The 22,359-nt window shown below is 34.1% G+C and overlaps 2 protein-coding genes and 1 long non-coding RNA gene across 7 annotated transcripts; 1 reads left to right on the top strand and 2 right to left on the bottom strand.

Annotated features, from left to right (window-relative positions):
• Nucleotides 1–1,480: 1,480 nt before the first annotated feature.
• LOC131601287 (uncharacterized) lies at nucleotides 1,481–4,722 on the bottom strand. The gene is made up of 7 exons (XR_009283608.1): nucleotides 4,447–4,722; nucleotides 4,041–4,150; nucleotides 3,849–3,918; nucleotides 3,254–3,318; nucleotides 3,092–3,170; nucleotides 2,121–2,193; nucleotides 1,481–1,718 (listed from the first exon to the last, which is right to left on the bottom strand). It is a non-coding gene; the product is annotated as an uncharacterized LOC131601287 (long non-coding RNA).
• A 5,054-nt stretch (nucleotides 4,723–9,776) lies between these two features.
• LOC131628896 (choline monooxygenase, chloroplastic-like) lies at nucleotides 9,777–13,141 on the top strand. The gene is made up of 10 exons (XM_058899708.1): nucleotides 9,777–10,118; nucleotides 10,733–10,778; nucleotides 11,011–11,146; nucleotides 11,394–11,468; nucleotides 11,558–11,770; nucleotides 11,871–11,966; nucleotides 12,068–12,180; nucleotides 12,314–12,407; nucleotides 12,840–12,890; nucleotides 12,990–13,141. The coding sequence occupies exons 1-10, from the start codon at nucleotides 9,833–9,835 to the stop codon at nucleotides 13,125–13,127; spliced, it is 1,248 nt and encodes a 415-aa protein (XP_058755691.1). The 5' UTR covers nucleotides 9,777–9,832; the 3' UTR covers nucleotides 13,128–13,141.
• A 433-nt stretch (nucleotides 13,142–13,574) lies between these two features.
• Nucleotides 13,575–22,041, bottom strand: LOC131628866 (calcium-transporting ATPase 8, plasma membrane-type-like). 5 transcript variants are annotated; one of them, XM_058899692.1, is made up of 31 exons: nucleotides 21,871–22,036; nucleotides 20,074–20,251; nucleotides 19,864–19,980; nucleotides 19,734–19,773; nucleotides 19,545–19,645; nucleotides 19,318–19,449; nucleotides 19,139–19,228; nucleotides 18,914–18,983; nucleotides 18,724–18,794; nucleotides 18,563–18,646; nucleotides 18,390–18,467; nucleotides 18,150–18,305; nucleotides 17,989–18,071; nucleotides 17,793–17,901; nucleotides 17,632–17,687; nucleotides 17,482–17,524; nucleotides 17,324–17,407; nucleotides 17,083–17,220; nucleotides 16,935–17,000; nucleotides 16,626–16,853; nucleotides 16,371–16,544; nucleotides 16,203–16,262; nucleotides 15,884–16,048; nucleotides 15,676–15,792; nucleotides 15,360–15,458; nucleotides 15,118–15,255; nucleotides 14,921–15,021; nucleotides 14,521–14,701; nucleotides 13,957–14,064; nucleotides 13,778–13,869; nucleotides 13,575–13,704 (listed from the first exon to the last, which is right to left on the bottom strand). In XM_058899692.1, the coding sequence occupies exons 2-31, from the start codon at nucleotides 20,236–20,238 to the stop codon at nucleotides 13,596–13,598; spliced, it is 3,255 nt and encodes a 1,084-aa protein (XP_058755675.1). In that variant the 5' UTR covers nucleotides 20,239–20,251; nucleotides 21,871–22,036; the 3' UTR covers nucleotides 13,575–13,595. The 5 variants fall into 5 exon arrangements, with proteins under 5 accessions (XP_058755675.1, XP_058755670.1, XP_058755663.1 ...); XM_058899687.1 differs by having other exon boundaries at nucleotides 19,545–19,654; nucleotides 21,871–22,032; XM_058899680.1 differs by having other exon boundaries at nucleotides 16,203–16,544; nucleotides 21,871–22,041.
• Between the last annotated feature and the right edge of the window lie 318 nt (nucleotides 22,042–22,359).

The raw sequence follows: 22,359 nt of genomic DNA, 5'->3' as shown, positions 1-22,359 counted from the left end.
ATTGTTGTTATCATTGTAACATGATGAATTGTTGTTGTTGTAACATGATGAATTTGTTGTTGTTGTTGTTGTAGACCCTATGGTCAAATTTGATTAAGTTGTTCATGTTGGTTGAGTTGTTCAAGTTGATTAAGTTGTCCAAGTTGGTTATGTTGGTTATGTTGTTTAAGTTGTATTTATGGGTGTGCATCATTGAGTCGCATCCATGATATTGTTTAAGTTGGCCCAAGTGGAAAATATTCAAGTTGGCCTATATGACAAATGTTTAAGTTGGCCCAATGGAAAATGTTTAAGTTGGGAGTTTACTCTAAATGGTACCACATGCATACGCATAAAATGAAGTTGCATATTGAGCTGCATTTTGAATTGTTGTGATTGTTATGTGTTGAGGATAAAGTTGTGAATTTGAATACGATGTTATGATTGGCTAATAACATAGCTGTTATGGTGAAAGTCGCTTTGTTGATGGTTTGGTTGTGGTAAAAGTTGTATTGTGTTATAAGTTGTGCAGTTGTGATAATTGTTGTATGAAGTGGTGAAATTATATATGATCTATATCTCCTATATTACTTATCATGCATTCCTTTATATTGTAAGATATATCACCCCTTTGCTGATATTTCCCCTACCATGGGAAATGGGCAGGTACTCAAGATTAGCCGTGGATGTTCGAAGTGACTTAGTGAAGTCTTTACGTTGCTTTATGGCAAGTCGAGTTGGTGTCCATTGCTCTGCTACGTAGCACTCGGGGGGATTAGTAGTTATTGTTTAATTGTTGTATTCTATGTTGACATTTATTCTAAGTTGAATTGAAAGATGTTTATTAGTTTAAGTTGGAAGTTGTGGATGAAGTTATGTTTCTGACTATGTATCATTATTAAATGCAATATAACACTACGCCAAACAAGTAAAAAGACAGCGCTTTTTTTTGCTTTAGGCAGCGCTTTAAAGCGCTGTCTATTCCCCCGCTGCCGTAGGTAAAGGCAGCGCTTTTTTTCACCTTGAAAGCGCTGCTAAAGGCCCCCTTTAGCCAGCACTTTTACCTATAAAGCGCTGCTAAAGGCCACCTTTAGACAACGCTTTTTTATAAAAAACGCTGCTAAAGACCCCCTTTAGACAGCGCTTTTCTCAAACAAAATTTTTAAGAAAAAGCCTTTTAAAAGCGCTGTCTAATCCCCCTTTTAGGCAGCGCTTTTCTCAACTTTAGATAGCGCTTTTCATTAAAAGCGCTGTCTATCCCCCCTATATAAAAATTGTTTTCGCTTAAAACAAAGCGCTGCCTATTATAAGTCAGCATATATGCACCAGATTTTCACCATTTTAGCACCAGATTTTCACCATTTTAGCACCAGATTTTTATCAGAATTTGCACCAAAATTGCTTAAACTTGAAACAAATTTGTAGCTTCAATATAAAATTTGAAACAACAACATTAATATACATCTTCACAAAAGAAATTCAGGATATAAAAAACCAAGCATATGAACATTGAATAATGTCTTGTCAATCATATAAAACAAAAACATAAGTAAATACAATGAATAGATAGAACTTTTCAATAGAAAAGTCATCAACAAAATAAGAAATCACATACTTCTCAAATACTTCTCAAATAATTCTATCAAATATCGCTCATGATCTATACAAATCAACGCATTAAAAACTTAGAGTGATATTGTTTTTCCAGGTTCACTTCCATGAGTTGCATCCTTTATGACCTGTCATTTCAAATTATGTAAAACTATAAGTAATTGGCATACCGATATTCATTAAGTATATAAATAAATGTATTAAAATGAATCTGATAATTAGTGAAAAACAAACCCAGTAATAACATGTACACCTGGAAACAACAAGACCATAACATCTCGTGGATAAGGTATTTAATGAAGACTTTAATTTTTGGATAGCCTAACGTGAGAATTAGACCTTTAACCCACAATTAACCAAGCCACTTCACCATATAGCAAACTAGAACATCCCACTTATATTCATGTCAATTAAATCAAGATCATATGCATGTAAATGCTATTCTGACCAGTAGTAAACAATTCTTACAACATGCTCCTCTCAAAATAAATAGTTAAATCATAACTGGAATCATATATTTAAATATTTACCTGAGATGATATGAACGCCATCCTCAGCGAACACTCTAGAGAAGCAGATGCAGTGAGAGAGGAATCAAGGATCCTGACCATGCCAAGAATTATGTAACAGTTACAACGAACCCAAAGAAAAAATAGAAGAGACACCTTGTTAACGTCATTAACCACAACTTTTAGGTGTTCATATACATCATATTTATAAATTATGTTCAAATACACATGATTTTCATGTGTTCAACTATAGTATCAATTGACCATGATTCGTGTTCAAATGTACATCTGAAAATCATGGTTAATGAAATTCAAAATCATGGTTAATCGCGCTCAGTGGGTGATTAATTAGTTGTGACACCTTGTTACTTTCATTAATCATCAACTAACATAACTAACCATGTATTTGAACAGCACTTATTACTTCAAAACCAACCAACCAACCATCAACAAAACCACGGACTTCATTATTTAACAGTGCCAACTGACAAGGATTAGTCATCATTTAATGTGACATTGATTAATCTATTGTTTTGAAAAAACAAATCTATTGCATTCTGCAAAGCTTGCAATAACGATGAAGCGAACATGTATAAATCAATCCCCAGAGCTAAGCTTTCACGAGGAAAAGGTACGTCAGTTTGTAGTAGACACCTAAAAAGTCCACATAAAGATTACTATGGGATCCCTATAAATTTCCCCTCAGCCAATGTAAAATAGATAGCTACCTCAGAAAAATCAGGTAACAGTGTGATAAAACAGAATTATAACCTATGACATGACAAACAAAAATGTCCATGCATCCTTAGCCAGTTTATTCTTCTGCTAACACCTTGATTTCCATATCTACACTCTCCAAGTATGAGCCTTAGTATTATGGTTCAAGGATCTAACAGCACCACATTATTCTATTTGAAAGGAACACCATTACATTCATTCAAAATGCGAAGGATCTTAACTACTACATAAATCAGTTTTGCAACAATGCATACCTGTACTAAAGGTGAAACTCGGGGACTGATCCCTCCTTCGCGTTCCATTTGTGCTACAGTACAAGCTATTCTGAGTTCCCTGATTTCAGCACAAATGTCATAAAAATGCTCCATGCATACATTGATATTCTAAACAAATCTCTAAAATATAATAATAGTCACCTTAATGTTTCTCCTCCGAGGATAGCTGCTAAAAACAGGCCATCTGGCTTTAATGCCAACATAGACTGCCAAACATAAAATATCACATTGTAAATAATAATATATGACATTACAACCGAAATTTGGATAAAGTGAAAGAAACAAGATTTGGGCGTTGACTAGATAGTGTTGGAAAAAATGAAGCACTAAACTTTATCGATACTAATACTATACTCCTAGTTGTAATTTAAAATAAAATAAAAAATTGTCAAATATAAAAAAAACATGGTAGCCAATCCTAGAAAGATAATCTAAGATGTTCTAAATTACACTAACAACGCCCATAAATTATGACAACGCCAAATTTCCCTTTTAACAACTACAAAAATTGATTAAATAATTAAAATATTTGAAGACAATAAAAAATCATGCAAACACAATTTGTGCCTTCAATATGTTGTGACTGATTCCACCAAACTCCTAAAGAGACAAAAATCCACGCATTTTTCTAGCATCATTTAACGCTCTTTTTGGAACACTAACAGGGAATGGCAAAGTCAAACACAAATAAAGCTAATAAGCACATCAATGATCACAACTGTATAAAAAAGTTTACTTGTATCATTGCTCCTGGAAGATCATTAGTCCAGTGAAGGCCCAAGCAACTAATAACCAAATCCACTGAGCTGGAAAGGTACATGTAAAACAATTCATAAGGGTAATATTAAATCAATGTCAAGTGTAAAATCATCATTAAATATCAAGTTTAAACTATAAGTGTAACTAAATACAAAGCTAACTCCCGCACCTTTCTTTAATAGGCAAGAATTCTTCGTCACCAACCAAATCTCTCAAACAAAATTCTGCCAACAGCTCCGCATACAATCCCAACAGCTCCGCATACAATCCCAACAAAACCTACAGCAAAAACAATACAAATCAGTACCCACCATACAAAATAAAACTGAAACCGGCTCAACTTTAAACCGGTTCAGTCGACATCTAAACCAATCACCCAGCATATTCGGTTCACAAAAAGGAATTCCAGAAAGAATCCCTATCACAGAAAGAAATATGTATATTTTAACAATTAACAAATATGTATATTTTATGCATAAGTTTTAACAAAAGCCATTTAGACAGAATGAGTTGTGAATGAGTTTACTTTGGACAGCTTTGCCAAAAAGTGACATACAAATTTTGTTATCACTCACCAAATTGTGAAGAAGCCAAATGATCAGACTGCGACGGTGAAGTCGAAGGCACTGTAGGAATCGACCACGTGCGGGAAGAAAGCAATAAAGAACAGCAAACAATATCTCTGAAAGAAGACGTGAAGGAGCAAACAGTATCTTGGACGGGCAACGTATTCGGATCAACTGTCAAAGTAATCCAGAACAATGAGTTGCAATTGATACAAACTTTATGATTCATGATGTCAGAGACAAATAGACAAAGCAAAACAATAAGATTGTAATCCATGAAAATAGTTAGCATATTTCTAGTTGTGGTTCACAAGCTTTATTAGTAAATAGAGGTGTACTTCAACAAGTTCTTAAAGCCTAAAAAAGAAGATCGATCAGGAGCGGTGAGGAAATTCAGTTCGATGCGCATCAGCACATGTCCCAAATCACATTGAGACTTAAAGTTTGGTTCACTTCTAGATTATGCCTGCAATCCAACTTTCAACACTGGCACCTAAATACAGTTCACACTAATTAACCTTGAACCTCTAAATAGCATCCTTTCACTGAGTTAGTCCACCACTAAGCTCCAATTTGTTTTAACAAAACCAACAGCTTCATTTCAGCCGGCCCAGACTTCCGACACACCAAACCTCCAAACCTCCCAGCTTTGAAAGCCATGCGAGACCTTGCACAACAGAAACCATACTGAATCAGAATACACAATTATGCACATACACTAAACCAGTTTCCACAATATGCCACTGATACATCTTCATATCATATATATCATACAACCTTGCATACATTTACATAAATCTCACTACATTCTATAAACAATTCCATGCTATTAATCAGCCCATATCATGTTTAAACATACACCACAAAAAGATATACTAACCATTAAGTATCATCCAAACACCCAATCACTAACAGCATAAATGTTACCTATCAGCAAATAAACCAAAAAATAAAAACTAAAGCAATGCCATAAAATCAACAGAACAAAACTGATCTCATGGTTCAAACTGACAGAAAAAAAACTAGCTCCCTACCAAAGTTCATACTAGAGCAAATTCAAATTTCAAAAGTGCCCCACATCAAAACGTAATGCTAGAACAACACCTTGTCCATAACAAAAGACAAAATCAGAGTTCAAGACACTCACTTTCAGTTCGAATGTTTCGCAGATGTATCCAAAGCTCAAATGCAATTCAGGTTGTCCAAAATAAGCTCACCATATGCAATGCAGCCGTGTTCGTACTCCAATTCAAGTCTTACTTCAAATAGATCCATACATGAAAAATTCAATTCTTTTCACAAACAACCCTCAAACCCTGCATCCCAAAACCAACTTAAGTTATTGTATGTTAAAAGTCAGTTCACATAACCCACACAAATTAATTCAAAGCAAACCATGTAGTAGACCTGCAGAAGAAAGAAGGAAATGGCTGAGTTTCAGGTTCACAACATGTGGAAATCAACTGGTTTTATTTTACTCCAGAGTCAACTGTTCTGTCACAAGGTTCAAATACAACATTACAAGGACACTGAGAAAAGAAAGATTACCAAATACCAATGAAGAGAAGGACGACGGTGGTGAGATGACGAAGGGCTGAGTTCGACGTAGAATAGGTTTTGTCCAATCTTTCTTTCTGGCGTTTCCTCTTTCTGTTTGAGTGGTGATTCAGAGGTGAATCTGAATCGATCGTATTTCCTCTTTCCAGTGGATAATCAATGGTTGACAAATGGATTTTGTTCGTTTTTTCTTTCTGGTGAAACGGTGGTGAATCGATGAAGGGAAGGAAGGGGCCGGCGGTGGTGAATCGATGAAGTGAAGGAAGGGTCGACGGTGGTGAATCGAAAAGAAGGAAGGGCTGACCGAGGAGAATCCATGGGTGATGACAGAGAATCGATGAAACAAAGATGAAACGAAGAATCCATGGGTGACGACGATGAGAGGGAGAGGGGAAGCACTGAACCTGAGATTCGTGAGAGAAGAACAATTTTTTGTTGGTGTTTAGGGTTTTTTTCTGTGTGAGGGAAAAGAGGAAACAAATATGAGAATATAGAAAGAATAAGAATTTTCGTGTAATGTTTCCGGGTTTTATTTTTTATTTCACTTATAGCAGCGCTTTTGTATAAAAGCGCTGTCTAATGTGTGTTGTCTAAAAGCCTTTTTGGCGTAGTGTAAGTATATTTGTTTGGTTAAGTCAAAATGTGGCATCCCATCGTTTGATGAATATTTTTAAATGCACTCTGATTTTCGCTTATAATTGCGGGGTAGAATTGGGGTGTTACAGACTACGCTGTCACTTTGTTGTGTGCGTGCCAAGTCGTGTGGTTAATGAATTTGTTGAAGGAGTTGGACAGCGAAGAGGATGACATTGTAAGCTTATGGTTGATAAAGTTTCTGCTATAAACCTTGTTAAGAACCCAATTGCACATGGGAGAAGCAAGCATATTGAGATGAAGTTTCACTACTTGAGAGAACTTATTAGTGAAGGAAGGTTTAGATTGGGGTATTGTAGAAGTAAATACCAAATGGCCGATTTGTTGATCAGTGGAGTCACGATTAAAGTATTAAAGAGACTGACGAAGTTAATGGGAATGAACAACTTAGAGGACTTAAATTAAGATAATGTGTTAAGAATAGAAGATAATTCAAGTTAGTGCAATATGTTGCAATTTTATACAACCGGTTGCACCCCTTTGTAAAATGTCAATCAAAAACAAAATACAACAGGTTGCACTAAAAGTACAACCGATTACATTTAAGGCCCGTTTAGTTAAAAACTGAAATAGAAGCAAAGTGTAACCGCTTACTTAAAACTACAACCCATTGTAGTGACTTGAATTATCTTTAATAAAGATTAGATCCTATGATTAAAAAAACATTCAAACACTTGAGAAGATGTCAATAGACTATTTCCATTTTTAAGATTATTGTATCCTTGTTGGAGAACTACTGTTGGAGAACTACTTGGAAAAAAAAGTAGAAGATCATGCATAGTAGGAATGAGGCATGGCAAATCAAGACAACGTTGACATTGCCAACAACAGGCAATAAACATTAGAGTATAGTATGATATATTTGATCTAAATTCTATAAAAACTGGAATCATCATATCTTAGAGATTACATGTGTATAACTTATAAGAATCGATTATGTGTATAAGTGATATGTAGTCTTGATCTAAAAAATAACTCGATTATGATTAGGAAAATCCTAACATGTGTTTAACATAAGAATCGTAAACTCAACTTTTTAAAAATCAAAATATTATTATTTTTAATAAAAATATCATTTTGAATTTTTTAACATACATCCTTATAACATAAATTAACAACACCCCTATTTTTTAAAAGAGATTAATTGATATATTTTGTCGGTATAAAAAATTTTACACAAAAAGTGTATCACAACCATTTGTATGTCATACTTTGAACATGATTAGAATAAAAGTCAAACACTTATTAAAATTTAACGGTTATGATTTACTGACAGTGTAAAAATGCTTTACACCGTCGGTGTGTATCAATTAAATTCTTTTTGAAATTAATTAATATACTCTGTCAGTGTAAAAATTGTTAAAAGAATATAATTGCAAACTTACCTTTTTTGTAAGAGTTTAATGGTAGTGATCCAATCAGATTATTTTAAAGTGTCAAATCATATCAATAATCTACTATCTACTATCTACTATCTAACATATATTAAAAGATTGACCAAACTCCCTAAATTGCCCTTTCCTCCAATCTAACATATATTAAAAGATTGACCAAACTCCCTAAATTGTCCTTTCCTCCAAATAAATTTACACTATAAAATGGACATTTTAGTAACTAACAAAATAACTCTTCACCTTTTTAACTTTTGCACCAAGTGTTCTACTCTCATTGGTCCACTAACTTTCTACAACATAATACACTACCTCATTTTCTCTCTCCTTATAAAGTACAATTTCAATTGAAAATATAATATAGTTGCATATTTATGATTATTATTCATTTATATGAATCATTCATTTTAAATTTACATATTTTTAAATATATTTTATACAATATTAAATAAATTTACATGATATTAGGCTATAGTTTACGGGTCACTATCAACATAATACATATTTTATTTATTTTTTCAAATGTTAAAATTCTTTTTATTTTTTTCGTCTCATGGATTAATTTTTTTCTTTGCTTAATTATTTAATAATTAAGTAATTTATTTTAAATTTATTTGTATAATGTATTTTTTTTAATTTTAAAAACATAATACACTACCTCATTCTCTTTCTCTTTATAAAGTACAATTTCAATTGAAAATATAATATAGTTGCATATTTATGATTATTATTAATTTATAATTGAATCATTCATTTTAAATTTACATGTTTGTAAATATATATGATACAATATTAAATAAATTTACATGATATTATGTTGTAGTTTACGGGTCACTATCAACATAATACATATTTTATTTATTTTTTCAAATGTTAAAATTCTTTTTATTCTCTTTCCGTCTCATGGATCAATTTTTCTTTGTATAATTATTTAATAATTAAATAATTCATTTTAGATTTATTTGTATAATGTATTTTTTTAATTTAATTAGCATGATGAAAAGTGTATTTATCTCACGGGTCACTAACAAGACAATATTTATTTTAGTTAATCAATCATTATTTTAATTTAAAAGACAAAATCTTTATTTTTAAATATTAATTTTTTCTCCATCTCACACTACAAGAAAAAAAAGTTTTAGGACATAATTTTTTAAAAATCTGAAATATTTTACGACGGTTGTAGACCCAACTGCCCTTAAAAGAAATTTACGACAGTTCAACAACGGTCGCCCCCAAATATATTCATGATTATTATTTGAAGATTCTAAATTACTACATTTTTTTTTAGTTATTTACACAATATCATAATTAAATTACCCATCCTCAAAATATATGTTGTTGAAATTGCAAAGCATTGTGAAATTGACTATGAAAATCTTATTTATAAATTTTTTTTAATGGTTAATTTTTATTTTATATATACAATTTGGTCTAACTTTTTATTTCATATTTTTTTCATATCATTCAAAAAATACTACACCATAAATAATGCACCCGTGCGATAGCACGGGTCTCTGACTAGTTTAATATTTAAAGGATGACTTGATAAGATACATAGTTGTCTGACAGTGTAAATATTACACTCTCACTGCACATCCCTTTTTTTTTTTTTTTTAAAATTATTTTTCCTTTATAAAGTCCTTTATATTGACAAATCCTTTATAAATTATTTCCCTTAAAATAAAGAAAATGCAAAAGAAAAACAAAAAACAAAATAAAATTTGATTACAAGAAACTGTAACAAAACTGTTGTGTTTGTTCATGTTGATAGAAACACACACCAAAAGAGAATGCTTACGCAAATGGCGATGATCATGCAAGTCAAACCCTTTATCCCAAATCTCCGAAAGAGACAACCTCAAAACCACCTTAATTTTCCCAACAAACATTCAACAAGCCTCATTTGTTATTCTCTTATCAATTCAGATTCGGTTCTATCTCACACACTTGCTCACCACTTCAATCCAGAGATTCCCATAGAGAAAGCCGTTACACCTCCATCATCATGGTACACTGATCACTCTTTCTTCCACCTTGAGCTCGATCGCGTCTTCTACAGAGGCTGGCAAGCTGTGGGTCAGTTCAAGTTTCATTCTTTTTCCTTTTTGGGTATTTTCATTCTGCTTTCTTGTTCCTGCTGATGATAAAGAGGAAAACAAAAACATATTCATGATGTAGAATTTCAATTCAATCATTAGTTTCGTTGGTTTAGAATCTGAAATTATTCATTTGATTTTATCATGTATGTATGTATGTTTGTTTGTTATATGATTCTAAGGCTTGTATTTGGTATAACAAAAACTAAAATAAAGTCAAATTACTACTTTCATATAAGTAATAAGTTTTTTTTATAAGTCATCCTAGAATGCTTATGGAAATAAGCTAAAAAACACTTATGAACATGTCATAAGTTCTTCCAAATAGTCTTACATGTAGTTATGCAAGACGATAAGTTCAAATAAGCCAATTCAAACAGACCCGGAATGTTATATGACATGAACACATGTGGTTCGTGTCAAGTTGATTGCTAAGTAAGTAATATAATGCTTTTATTCATACTAAGTTCTTATGTTATCTCTATGGACTATGGTAGATTAACTAGACTAATCCTTGCATTTTGAGTTTTCCCCTCTTACAATTTGTCTTATGAGATTTTTTGACGGCCAAAAGTCTTCAATTTCATTTATTAGGATCGACAGAGCAGATAAAGGATCCTGGCGATTTTTTCACTGGAAGGTGGATTTTTTTTAAATAATATATGATCCGCTCTGTCTTCAATAGAAGTAAATAGATTTGATTCCAAGTTCTTTATTGTGTTTACATATGTTGTTAACATTGTTGTCTAATTGCAACTCCATTTGGTTCTTGGAAGGGGAAAAGGATATTTAGGAGTGACATATTAAGTTGTGTACACTATTTTCTTTTCTTCCGGATTTCTAAGAACCACATGGAGGACTAAATATTGCAGACTAGGAGATGTGGACTTTGTGGTATGCCGTGATGACACCGGAAATGTCCAGGCCTTCTACAATGTCTGTCGTCATCATGCTTCTATTCTTGCTTCTGGAAGTGGACAAAAGTCTTGTTTTGTCTGCCCTTACCACGTGAGGTTAATTACAGCATTAAGTATGCGTTCAAGCATTATTTTGGTTCTCTTTTTCCATGAATCCCCTTCTTTCTTATGTTATCATCCTTTGTGAGGTCGAAGACACAATTGTCAAGCTTCGATGAATCCCTTCACGGATAATGACTGTTACCATGATCTGATCCTTTTTCGTTTTAGTTTTCTATTTTCAATACCTCTTTTCTTGTTTTGAAAACTTTGATGCGAGAAGACAATTATTTTTGCAGGGATGGACATATGGATTAAATGGAGCGCTTCTTAAGGCAAATAGGATATCAGGAATGCGAGATTTCAACGTAAATGTATGCAGTTCTATTATATAGTAAGTTAATTATACAATGTATGTACAAAAGCAAAAGGGTTGGCTGATTTCTCTAACCATGAAGGATAGGATTTTGGTCTTATACCGATCAAAGTAGCTACGTGGGGGCCTTTTGTCCTTCTCAATTTGGAAAAGGAGAATCTTACTCAAGAGGAAGTTGATAGTCATAATGTAGCAAAAGAATGGCTTGGTAGCTCTTCAGAAATACTGAGTACCAATGGAGTTGATTCTTCGTTAAGTTATGTATGTAGACGTGAATACACCGTTGAATGCAATTGGAAGGTATGACCTCTCGTCTTACCTTATATTTATTATTGTCATTTTTCTTTATATGATTCATGAACGTGCTTAAAATTTGGTGGTTTTGGGTCTTTTTTTGTAGGTATTCTGTGATAACTACTTAGATGGTGGCTATCATGTGCCATATGCGCATAAAGACCTGGCATCTGGTCTTAATCTCGATTCCTATTCTACCACAGTATGCTTTTTACTGCAGCTCTTTTATAAATTCTCTTATGTTTACCTTCTAATGCATTGTATAGTGTATACCATGACAAATTGAATCATGTTATGAGTCAGTTGTTTGAAAGGGTTAGCATCCAAAGTTGTGAAGGAAGCTCAGGGAAAAGCGAAGATAGACTTGGAAGAAAAGCTATATATGCTTTCATTTACCCAAACTTCATGATTAATAGGTTCTTGCTTTATGATCTGTTAAACTTTTTTTTTTCTTCTATGCATGCTCTTGCTTAAGTATTGGCATCTTCCCCTAATTGTTTTGCAAATTAGCATGGTTTTTATAACTTGGGGTGCTTACATGCTTGATAGGTATGGACCTTGGATGGACACCAATCTTGTACTTCCACTAGGAGCCAACAAATGTCAAGTGGTTTTTGACTACTATCTTGAACCCTCGCTCCTGGTAATTTGTAGTTATCGCTAGGGTATGCAATATTAATCAATGCGAAGTTCAGTGGTTTGCTTTCGTATTTTGAATGACTCCATAAAAAAATACTATATTGAAAAAAAAAATTCAAGTCTCACATTGAATAGAATTTATAGAGGGACACTCCTCGCCTTAAAATCCGGTTTTGTAGGTTAGACCAAACTCAAATTCTAATATGATATCAGAGCCTATCTAAAATTCGTTGAGCCGTTGGCTTTTAAACCACTCAGATCACACTTTAGATGTCTAGTCCTAGACATCAGGGGTGTGTTATGTGTCTCATTTTTTATTTTTTATGAGTCAACTTCAAGAGTTACGACTTTAGAAGATAAATAGTTCAATACTTATTCGAACAATTAAGTCCATTCAAAAACCTTAGTGCCTGCTGACTTCTCTTTGACTGAGCAGGGTGACAAAGATTTCATAGAGAAAAGCTTACAAGACAGTGAGAAAGTGCAGGTACAAACATTTGTTTAGCAAACTCGATTGTAAATTTTCCTCAAGTTGCAACATACCTATTATTGTAAATTTGTAATGCATTTAGTAACTCATGAGCAGATAGAAGATATTGTGTTGTGTGAAGGTGTTCAAAAGGGCCTCCAATCTCCAGCGTATTCTGTCGGAAGATATGCTCCTAAAGTTGAGCAGGCCATGCACCATTTTCACTGTCTGCTGCACGAAAACCTGACAACATAAATCACGTCACTCACGATGGATAATAAATTACCGCAGCAACCAATAGGTGACTGTCTGAATTTGAAACCAATGCATGGTATGTAATTACTCTATCAGAGTGGATTTTATTTTAATCAAATATAATCTCTCGAAGTTGTTGTATATATCCAGTAATGTAGGCTCGTTTAACTTGCAATAGTAGTATAGTAGCTTTGGAATGAATTGAAAAAATTAATTGGAATTATCCTCCATTTCTAGCAGCTTGTCAAACATACGACATTAAACTATAAAATACACTCTAAAAAAGAGACTGACTGAAGTTCGTATCCTAAGCATAAAACAAATCAAACATTATCTGTTCAAAAAGAAACCTTTATCTACAACCAATTTTCTCGTATCAGCCAAATGCAGGTCATCTCCGATAAGAAAAGACGGTGAGGAGAGAGTGAACCAGAAAGATATCTATACTATACATTACTATTGAGAAGCTTAAGAATCCATCTTTCTTCTAGTTCTTCCACATTGAAATCTTCTAAAACAGTTATTCATGGGAGTCGTAGGTACTGGTATCAGTTTTCCAATCACTGCAAGAGGCCAGCTGCAAGCATTGGGAATAGAATGTTAAGAGCAAGTTGCATCATGCATTCAAGTGCATATGATAATCAACTGACCTGATAAATCCTATAAAAACACATATGAGCCACTGCTTCCAATTAAGCTTGACTGTTTTAGTGAAATTTCCAAGAAATTCAATGATGACAATCTGAAAAAAACACGGAAATTTTTTATTGCAGTCTCTACTTTCCTAAATAAAGTTAAACAACCACAGAGGACTTGTAGCAAGACTTACCTGGATTACTATAGTTAATCCCACTATCCCCATAAATAGATAGTTTTTGGTAACCCCCTTGAAAATGTTGAATTCATCTGGCTTTCGCGCGTTAAATTCATTAAATACCTGCAGTTTGGAAGAATATTTTTCTGTCATCATTGAAAAACAGAGAAACCAAATATGAAATGAAGAGGAGGACTTATGATAGAGACACGAGTACAAGAAATATAGGAAAAGGGCTATTATTGTAATAAAGAGTATGGTGAGGTTATTTGGTATATAATGAGTGGGGTAGGCTGCTTAGTTGGCAAGTTTGTTATGCCTCTTAGTAGTATATCGAGTGAGGCCAGGGAGGGTGAGATTATTATGGAAGATTATAGTTTGTTATGGACAGTTGGCGTAGTGCCTCTGTAGGAGCTTTGCTCTGTGGTCATTAGGATATTCATCCTCTTGCATTTACTTTTCTTTTCCAGAAATAATACACTACTTTCCATTTTGGAGCATTTTAAATTCATTTCTTATATATTCTGTGTTTTTATCCATTAATTCCTATATCTCGAATTCGGGTTCCTAACAACTTACTTGACATAGAACAAATGCATTGAATATTATAGTGTTCTTCACTTTGACAGCATAGGCGTTGATCTCGTGCCTTAGACTCAGTATGCTCCTGCCTTGGAAATTGAGTATAAGCAAGACAGAAACTTGGTACATAGCCTGTATTAGCAGATTCCTCCACATAATATTTGTTACAAGAGGATCTCTGAAAAATAAACAAGATAGAATCAATTTCGTAACACAAAAAAGATTGAAGCATAAAGTCAACACCATCTGATGTTTTGGTAATGGAGCTTCAAACTCCGTAGGTCCTTTTTTCGTGAATGCATTAAGTGAACCTATGCAAACATGAAGAATTCGCTAACAAAACTTATGATCCACTAAACCAAGTTCGAAACCAAAAAACAGAAGAAACATGATTGACCTTCTACCAACTGGAAGCTGATCCATAAGGTGATCTGTTGGTGATTCAGTTGCCAAGGCTAGTGCTCCTAGAGTATCCATGATTAGATTTACCCAAAGAAGCTGTTGACAAAGCAAAAGCAATAAAGAAATAGAGTCATAAGGTTGGCCTTTTGCGACTGCGAGCACAAACCAGCGAGTGACAGACAGAGAGCAAACCTGTACTGTATTTAGTGGGACATCGCCAGTGGAAAATGAAGCAATGACATTTATAACAAGAGCTGCTATATTGATTGTAAGCTGAAACTGGATAAATTTCTGAATATTTGCGTACACAGATCGCCCCCATTTAACAACCTGCATCGGTCCAGAAAATTGAAAGGTACACGAATTATGCTTCAAACATCAATTTTATAACAGTTCAAAATCAAAATCCCCCAAAATAAGAACTGAGCACTAACCTTCACAACAGAAGCAAAATTGTCATCCAAAATAATGATATCAGAGCTCTCTTTAGCAACTTCTGTTCCTTGAATGCCCATTGCAAGACCTATATCAGCCTAGACTCCAAAAAGTATACAATTTCAAAAAAAAAACTAGGTTTGAATCAGAAAATGTGTGTTAGACCAACAGGTTCAAACTGTGAATATTAGATTGACATATCAGTAACATATTTGGCATCGGTTACAATCATGACTCATCTGGTGCACCATGACAATTATTCAAATTATAAACATGATCGACTGAATCCAAAAACATGAAAAATGCTGTACAAACCTCATGCAGTGCTGGAGCATCATTTGTTCCATCCCCGGTTACGGCCACAACATGCCCCTTCCTCCTCAATGCTTGCACAAGCAGAAGCTTGTCATTAGGAGACGACCGTCCCATAACCTATTACATTGAATTCAAACCTCATCTCACTTGTCCACTTGTCAATGATATATCACTAAAGCTGTTATAGACTATAGTAGTTCGATTATACCGAGATCTTTTCAACAATGTCTTCTCTCTCTTTGTCTGACAAGGCTCGAAATGTTTTTCCTTCAATGATGTTTGGCTCTGTAGCATCCGCCAATGAACCAAGTATTCCACATTCCACAGCAATTGCTTTTGCAGTTTTAACATTGTCACCAGTGACCATTTTTACCTAGAGTTAGAGGTGATAAGTTACTGCCATTGAACCATGCATGGATTAATTTCAGGACAAACTTCTAAGTTTTCTCATTTACTTGTTTCTCAAGGAAACAAAATTTTAACAAATAGTCATTTTATGTTTTTAAGATCTTCACATATCTAAATACCTTAACACCAGCTTTTTGGCAAAGGTGCACTGCATCTTTGACGCCAGGTCGACAAGGATCCTGCATTTCGATACATAATTTACAAGGAATGGATCCTTCAAGAATGGTTATGGATTCTAAAAAAGACAAAGATGACATTATAGTATTAATTCTGGAGGAAATACATACCTTCAGACCGACAATAGCCAGTAAAACAAGATCGTCCTCTGGTAATGACCAGCAAGCAAGTTCTTCTTCGCCGGTTGGAATGTTCTCCGTTTTATCTAATAGTCTATATGCAATGGCAACACAACGTAGACTATTGGCAGCCATATCTTCTATGACATTTCTCAAAACTGTCATCTGCAAGCCAATAAGTTTTAACTTAAAAGAACTCTCAAGAATTATTGAAGATTTAGACTGAAAATCACAATGTTCTCAAACCTTTTCTTCATCCATATCCACCAACTGATCATTTATATCAAAATACCGAGTACAGCTGGCAAGAACTATCTCAGCAGCACCTTTCCAATGTATATGGATTTCAGCGTCGGGCTGCAAAGAAGGTGTTACCATTTGTAATGCTACTCCGCCTCTTTTCTTGTCCGAGTTGAATGGAAAAACATGTACGATTGATGATTCTGATCTGGTAGCCTCAAAATCCATCCCAAGCTGAGATTCAATATGATAGTCAATAACTATATGTGGAGACATAAAGCTCGGTGAAAAGAAAATCCAAGCTTAAAAATAGACCTGAAATCCCCAATGTAAAATTGCCTTTTCTGTTGGTGATCCAGAAACCTCAACACCATTGCCACTCTTCAAAGTGCAAAGAACATAATTATACATAAATGGAAATTGTTATAGAGGCAGAGTGGGGGGGGGAAAAATTGTAGCACACCTCAGGTACAAAAACACTTCCATTAGTGTTCTGTGCAGCACCTTCAATCAGCAAAGAATAGAGGATAGGAGATAGCTGCGACTTATCATTAGGCGGTAAAATCTTCTTTCCACCAACACATGCCTCAACAACAGTCATCTGTCTCAAGAAAATAAGTGTTGTTAAATAGCGGCAATAACGCTATAGCCTAGTAGAATTTGAACGAATTGTTATTGTTCTGGTTTAAATACTGCATCAAAACCTGATTCATTGTCAATGTTCCAGTCTTATCACTGCAGATAGTTGTGGCTGATCCCATTGTTTCACAGGCAGAAAGCCTCCTCACCTGCAATCAATGTGATGTATTATATTGAGCTTCGCAATCGAAATTCGAGGAAAGTGCAAACAAAATGAACATACCAAAGCTTTATCTGCCATCATTTTTTTCATTGAGTAAGCAAGTCTACAAAATAATTGACATAAAAAAGTGTTACTAGGGAGAAATAAGATCTGGAAGGAAAAAAGTAAAAAGTAAAACTAGAAGTTCAGATTTTAATTCGTAAAACTTACGTTAAGGTAACAGCTAAAGGAAGTCCTTCGGGTACTGCAACCACTACAATGGTGACCTTCATATTCAAGGAGTCACAATCATCTCAGATATTGAATTTAAATTGTGGCACTATGCAAGTACATGCATGTACTTGCAGTCTAATTCTGATCGATGCACGTACCGCAATAGTGGCTATCTTAACTACTCCATTAATAGCATCCCCGACCGAGGTCTTTCCCGCTATAAATTGAACACTTCCATCGGGATTTTTAGTGTGCCCGGAGAAATATCTATGCATAAACAGATTACCATCTCAGAGACACGTACCGTAAAAACAACCAGGTTATATCGAATCTTACAAAGAAGCAGATGGAAACCTGGCGAGTAACACAACTAGAACAATTATAGCCACAGCGAGGCCAGCGATACCGATGAAGGTAGCGAGACCATTCAAGCGAACCTATTTTAAGAACTCATAGATCAACAGACAATATAATTAAAGGAACAACGGTGAAACCTGATGTGAAATAGGATAAACCTGCAAAGGTGTTTCTTCACTAGTGTCTTCTGAAATGCTAGTCATTAGAAGCCCCCATTCGGTATTAATACCGACAGCGGTTACTAGCATAGTGCCGCTTCCGTCTGCAACTTTACATCCCGACATCAAAAAAGGTTCCTTAGAATGCTTATTGACCTGAAAAAAAAAGAAAAATCATTGTCAACTTAGAGAAAGAAAACCATAGTTATTCTTCTCTACATGGTAGAGATAAACACTTACGATCTTGCTCTCCCCGGTCATACTTGATTCATCAACTGCAAGAGAGTGACCGGTGATCAAAATTCCGTCGGCAGGAACCTAGAATTAATCAGTTAAGAACTAAATAGTTAGAAGCAAAAACAATCATTAGGTACAATAGGAAATTTTTCTAAAAGATAAACTCAGGTACCTACCTGGTTACCGATATTGAGTGGTATAACATCACCTACAACAACATCATATATGGAGATCTCGATTCTTCTTCCATATCTAATAACCTTTTCAAGCACAAATCAAAACATAATAAGGTTAAAAATATGATAAATTTGTAGCTAAGCCAGAAAAACACACAAACCTGCAAATGTATGTTTCTTTTATGCTCATTTAAGTCTTGAAACTGAAGAGATTGTTTGTAATCGGTTATCGCTACCAATAAAAAGGAGGAGAAACAAATGCGGATAATGTGAGAATCTCTAGATATATAATTATTGTGACAACATTCACAATAAACGGCAAAAGTCTATACCAAGGCCAAAAATTAATACCTGTAACAGAAATAACAAGAATAACTGCAAAAGCAATGCTTCCGCCATCATACCATCCTTCCTTAATACCCTGAAACAGAAAAGTCATCCATCGGCATGAAGGCTTATATTTTAGGATAGAATATTTCATTCTTGTCTTTCGCTTTTCTTCTCTAAATTCATTATTTTGTTAAGTTGTTAGTTTCTAGAAATACCTTGCAACTCAAGAAAAGCTCATGATCTCACCTCAGATTTTATCCCAAGTGCTAATGAAGCCACCGCAGCGACCATTAAAACAATCAAGGTCAGATCCTTGCAAGCATCCCAGATAAACATCTATTGAAGGCAACCGAAAACAAAGACATAAGTATAATACTCCGATTAAAAGAGAATCATCAAATAATCAACATCCGTCGAAATTTTACCAAAAAGTTTTGTCCTTTCTTTCGAGGGTAGTTGTTGGAACCAAATGCATTCCTTCGGATTACCAAGTCAGCTTCATCGCCTTTAGTCCCCTTATCTAAATTGGTTTTCAACAAATTTGACAACCCTATAACCTTATAAATTCAGAAGAAACTTGTGAATTTATATGAAGTTATGATACTAATTAATGTCATTACCGAGTTAAGAAAGTTGTTTTTGGCACACTTACCCCTCCATAATCCTTTAGAGCATTTGTATCATGCTCTCTTGAGATTGAAGAAAGTTGCTCTTGTCCTATTGAAAATTCTCCATTGGAGCTTGAAGGAAGTACTATGGTTCCTAATCATAGCAGTTAAAAGTGTTAGTTCATCAATATTGTACCGAAATTTCGAATATGTTAAGAAATTTTAGTTCTCACTGTTTGTGTTCTTCGCAGCTTCCTTGAAACGATATGCAGCCTGGTAGAGAAAAATAATCAACAAGTCAGTGCACTTAGCAAGTGTAACATGAGCAATAATAAGAAATAAAATCAACCAAAAGAACCGAACTTGAATGGCTCGTATATGAACTATAATCTTCCTCAGTGTTTGCTTCCTCTCTTCTTCTTTCTTCAAGTCCAAGGTGTAACGAAATCGACGAGAAGCGTTAAGCACAAGTGCAGCTTGCTAGAAAAACAAAATGAGAGACTCACAAGATGTTCAAAATAGTAACCAAAGATCCCAAAACTTGAGTGAGTTGGCTGTTGATATGAAACTTACCCTCCAACGGTTGAGTCGTTGGATGGAAGCATCCTTTGTTCTGCTAATATCAAATGGATCCGTTGAGTAATCTTCGCCATCCACATCAGCAGAACAGGTAATAGCATTGAGAGAACCGGACTCTAAGTCACGATGTGCCGGAGGAGAATCCTTTGACGAAGTCATAGTTTCCAGGAACCTGTCGCCGAAATGATGCCAAGTATTACATTATGCTTATATACTGCTAATCCATAGGCAAATTCTGAAAACTCCATTCATGATACATTCACCATGCTTAATAAAATATCCAAAAGGAGAATATATGCGATCTCTTTAAACTGATATAGTTTTCCACATTGTTGAATATTTAGATGGCTTGCTTTTTAGTTTTCTAAGATGCTTTTTGCTTTTGCATGTGTGCATATATATATATATACAAGAAGAATAACTAGTACACAAAAATGCACTAACTTGTAGCACAATCTCCACAACACATATGCTCCAAGTCCCACTTCTAAATTAAGTGTAACTTTATGTCTAACTTGACCTTTTCGAAATTTTGATCTAGCCTATTGTAAAGGGTTTGTCCTTGTTTACAATAAAGAATAATTTAAATTGTTAATAGAAAATGAAAGCAGTTGAATTAGATTTACTTGAATGAAAGTGAGTCGAACTTAAACACAGTCGAATGCGAGTTAGACTAATCTTTCTTAAGCATGTTTCGTATAAATCCGTTTAAGTTTAAGAAGATTGTGAGAGTGTCAGAATTAGTCAAAGGTACTTGAAACTTGAAATTTAGCAATATGACTTGAAACTTCTCGAGTTAGCATTAAACTCAAGGACTTCAAAAATACCGATGATTTTAAACCCCATAAATGACATTGTAAGATTTTTGTTTTTAAAAGACAATTTTTCAGCAGCCATATTTCCATTATGAACATATAGAGATATTTTTGGCAGTCATGCCCCTCAAAAACATTTAGCGCTAAAATTTTGGCGGTTTTTGGATTCGAAAACTGTCTAAAGTGAGAAAATTTTCGAAAATTGATAGTTTATGCTATCGAAAATAACCATAATGGCTAGCTTGTGCTTGTGGTAAAGATGACTTCTATTTGAGTTGTGCTTGGATTAGCACCCAGCATGAAGCTCAAGGCTCAATAACTTGATGTGAATGTAGTGTTCCTTCATGGTTTCTTAGAGGAAGAGATCTATATAGAACAACTTGAAAGCTTTGAAATCAAAGGTAAAGAAGAACTTGTGTGCAAATTGAAGAAACAAAATGTACAAACTCAAGTAGAGGCACCGCGATAATGGTACAAGAATTTTTATTCTTTAACGGAGAATCATGGGTATGGTGACACAACTGTTGACCATTGTGTATTTGTCAAGAAATTCTCTAATGGTAATCTTATTAGTCTCTTACTATATGCGGGCAGAATGTTAATTGTTGTTCATGACACTAAGAAGATTCAAAGTTACATGATGGTTTTTGCATGGGGTTCAAATTCTTGAATATCAAAGTTACATAGTGTTGTCTTATCTACTATTGAGGTTGAATATATTACATCTATTAATTGTTGAAGTGATTAAAGATTTTTCTTAATAGAAAATTTTCTATAATAGTTTAAGAGAAATTTGTGTTGTTGACATTCAAATATTAGTTGGACATAACAACATTAACAAGTATACCAAATTATTATAAGTGAGTGAACATATCAATTTTTCAGTGAACAAGTATAACATATTACTATAAGTAAGTTAACATATCAATTTTTCATATTTACTTTTCCAAATATGAAAAGGCTATACAATACTTACACTGATGAAGTTCTACTTCAAACTTTCAGAAGAACATAAAAGCACACGTACGTATATGGAATAAAGTTTAGAATGTGCAGTGTCCAAGTTCTATATGCATCATAGAAATTAGAAACAACTTATATTTATACTTGGTTCTTGATTTTTCTGTCGTCAACATCGGTCAGGATTGAAGGAAACTTCTTGGAAATTCATGTCGGAGCTATAATAGCCTATTATTATTCTGGCCCCATATGGATATATTTGTTTTCTTATATCTAGATAATTGTGTAATTGTAGTTTAGATGATTTTAATCTATAAATGGAAGCAAATGAGGAAAAAGGACTATATCCTTTCTAAGCCAAACATAATTAGTAGTGAAAACCATCAATAAGATGTTTATTTCTTTGATAGTTTATTTCTGTATGTATGGTTTAATTACGTACAGAAGAAAGTTCTTAGTAATTTCACTAAAACATCTATTCGTGGAGTGTTTAATATAGAACATA

The sequence above is a fragment of the Vicia villosa genome, linkage group LG1 (assembly GCF_029867415.1).
Source record: "Vicia villosa cultivar HV-30 ecotype Madison, WI linkage group LG1, Vvil1.0, whole genome shotgun sequence".
Lineage (NCBI taxonomy): Eukaryota > Viridiplantae > Streptophyta > Magnoliopsida > Fabales > Fabaceae > Vicia > Vicia villosa.
The sequence above is the reverse complement of the archived record's forward strand: the minus strand, read 5'-3'. Positions and strand labels throughout refer to the sequence as shown.

Excerpts from the sequence above, each read along its gene's own strand:
- LOC131628896 (XM_058899708.1), top strand. The coding sequence starts at position 9,833 with ATGCTTACGCAAATGGCGATGATCATGCAAGTCAAACCCTTTATCCCA. Across the intron at positions 10,119-10,732 it reads CAGAGGCTGGCAAGCTGTGG|GATCGACAGAGCAGATAAAG; the intron begins GTCAGTTCAAGT and ends TTCATTTATTAG. Across the intron at positions 11,967-12,067 it reads TCGATTCCTATTCTACCACA|TTGTTTGAAAGGGTTAGCAT; the intron begins GTATGCTTTTTA and ends GTTATGAGTCAG.
- LOC131628866 (XM_058899675.1), bottom strand. The coding sequence starts at position 20,238 with ATGACTTCGTCAAAGGATTCTCCTCCGGCACATCGTGACTTAGAGTCC. Across the intron at positions 15,793-15,883 it reads ACATTGTTGAAAAGATCTCG|GTTATGGGACGGTCGTCTCC; the intron begins GTATAATCGAAC and ends TCAATGTAATAG. Across the intron at positions 15,256-15,359 it reads ATTTTGCTTCTGTTGTGAAG|GTTGTTAAATGGGGGCGATC; the intron begins GTTAGTGCTCAG and ends GGACCGATGCAG.